The sequence below is a fragment of the Nannobrachium achirus genome (genome assembly GCF_963921795.1).
Source record: "Nannobrachium achirus genome assembly, chromosome: 2".
NCBI lineage: Eukaryota > Metazoa > Chordata > Actinopteri > Myctophiformes > Myctophidae > Nannobrachium > Nannobrachium achirus.
The window spans coordinates 75,537,203-75,539,702 of record NC_137811.1 but is presented as its reverse complement, the minus strand read 5'-3'; the positions used below and the strand labels follow the sequence as shown (position 1 = coordinate 75,539,702).

At 45.2% G+C, this 2,500-nt stretch overlaps 1 protein-coding gene across 1 annotated transcript in view; it reads left to right on the top strand.

Annotated features, from left to right (window-relative positions):
- LOC308308403 (NACHT, LRR and PYD domains-containing protein 3-like) overlaps window positions 1-2,300 on the top strand; it is a gene marked incomplete at both ends in the record, with an annotated part of 7,320 nt that extends 5,020 nt beyond the window's left edge. Inside the window, 2 exons of the mRNA XM_080753820.1 lie at window positions 1,847-1,926; window positions 2,188-2,300. Coding sequence (XP_080609946.1) covers window positions 1,847-1,926; window positions 2,188-2,300 — 193 coding nt within the window. The remainder of the gene's footprint in view (window positions 1-1,846; window positions 1,927-2,187) is intronic.
- Between the last annotated feature and the right edge of the window lie 200 nt (window positions 2,301-2,500).

Sequence of the window (2,500 nt, the reverse complement as noted above, 5' to 3'; positions counted from 1 at the left end):
TCCATTATTGGTTTGGTCTTTGACCTGCACTGATTGGTGTAGATGTCCTGGATGGCCGGGAGGACACCTCCTGTGATCCACCCTGCCGTCCTGACTACTCTCTGCAAGGCACAGTGCAGTTACCATACCAGGTTTCCTGTCAGGACGCTCTCTATGATACAGGTGTAGAAGTTCTCTAGTGCAAGAGGAGACACTCCATATGTCCTCAGGCTTCTAAGATCAATCAATCAAGATGGTACATGGATATCTTAGTAGAGTAGTGTATCTCAAACATCTTGTACACCAGGCCCATTGCAAGATGCTGTACTCAGTCAGCTACCGTTACCACCGCACTTGATTAGCAGTAAGGTGAGCCCGAGATGGAAGGTTAAGCAGAAGCATAATTACATTGCTTTGGGCTGTTTGGAGCCTTGTTTTTAGGACATTTGAGGCATCACGGTAGCATATATGGACTCCATAGTCAAAGTGGGGATCAATGAGTGCTCCTGGACGATAGGAGGAAATGTGGCCTTTAATCAGCTTTTCAAAGCACTTAATTCATCACTACTCATGTTAGTGCTTTTAAAGCACTTCATCGTCCTAGTCAGATAGACAGATCTTGGGTACTGGTATAATAATGGACTCCTTGAAGTATGTGGGAATGACAGACTGGGCCAGAGATTGGTTGAATATTAATGTGAATACTGGTGCAAGTTGGTCGGCACATGTATTGCAGGACCAGTACTGGTCCTGCAATACCATCTGGTCCTGCAGCCTTCCTGATGTTCACCTTATTAAACATTGAACGCAACCTTTTCGTCAGATTTCACCTGCTGGTCGCTACAGGCATGCAATGGTATACTGTATTATGGTAATAACTGCGGAGTACACTGCCACGGTCTCGACACGGTGAGATTTCCGAGCTCACAGTATGCTCACAGTATTTAATTATTTATTATTCTATGGGCATATGATGAAACTCCACTTGCACCAGTTGTGAGAAATGAAATAAAACCTTTCGCTAACGTCCACATGGTTTTGATGTAAGCATCAGCTGTAGTAGATTGATTGTTTCAGAATTAGTTTCCTACCTTCCTACCTGAGAAAGGCTGCTGTGTTGGTTTAGTCCGACCAGCAACTCCCTCTCAATAAGGATAAGGTATCGTCTCCTCTATAAAACACCATCCATGATCCACTCAGGTCCATCGTGTGTGTGTGTGTGTGTGTGTGTGTGTGTGTGTGTGTGTGTGTGTGTGTGTGTGTGTGTGTGTGTGTGTGTGTGTGTGTGTGTGTGTGCGCGTGTGCGTGTGCGTGTGCGTGCACATTCTCAGCTAATGTCACCACCCACTCCACCAATCAGTGTCACAAGTCTTGTGCACACTGCCAGTAGGTCAAGGAAGTAAACTGATGTCATAATGCTGATGACATAGAGATCTACAGGGAAGTGATGTCATAATGCTGATGTCATAGAGATCTACAGGGAAGTGATGTCATAATGATGATGTCATAGAGATCTACAGGGAAGTGATGTCATAATGATGATGTCATAGAGATCTACAGGGAATTGATGTCATAATGCTGATGTCATAGAGATCTCTATGGAAGTGATGTCATAATGATGATGTCATAGAGATCTACAGGGAAGCCACAGCATTATTCCAGCCTGGAGTGGTGACTGGCTGGCCGCTCCACCGCTCCAACCCTGTTTTAGTTTGGATATAGGATAAATACTCAAATCCCCTCATATCAGTGAACACTCAGTACAAGCCTTGATGTCCAAATGATCTGCTAGGTCTATGCTGTCAATCATTGTTTATGTTATCATAGAGAATAACCAGACCTGACTTTGTCTCTCCTCCAACTCCAGTGTGGACCATGCTGGAGAGTGTTATGTGGACGATGAGGGAGAGTGCTGGCTGAAACCAGGTGTGAGGAAGAGCATGACAAGTGAGTGTCGATTCTGTTTTATTCATTCAATCAAAGCAGCATCACATCCAGACATTCAGATCATTGGTTCTCAAAGTGGGGTCAATTTTGCGGGTCTTTGACTCACTGATTTAGATGAGCAGCTCGTATACACAGAAGCATGTGGCATTCACTCATTCACATCCTACTGAATGAAGATGATAATAATAACATAATGTGTAGGTTATACAGTAACAAAACATAACTCCAAGCACAAGACTGACAGTGACTGTGTCATTGTAGGTCATCAAGTCACCATAGAGCTGTCTGTCATGGGCATGATGTGCCCTCTAGCTGTCACCTGTGGGCATTACAGTCCATCTGTTACCATTCATAGCGGAGGACTGGTAGCCTGATTTCAGACTCAGCTGACGCTTGAGTCTGACATTGTGCCAATGTGCCCTGTCTGAACGATTTACGTTGGAGGGACTTTGACTTCCCCTAAACCAATCTCTAGAGATCAGCATATCCGCCTACTTGTGGCTTCATCCCCGCACGAGTGATCGCGACGCACGGCCGTGAGTGGCCATGCGCAAGGCGAGGTCGCGAGAATTCT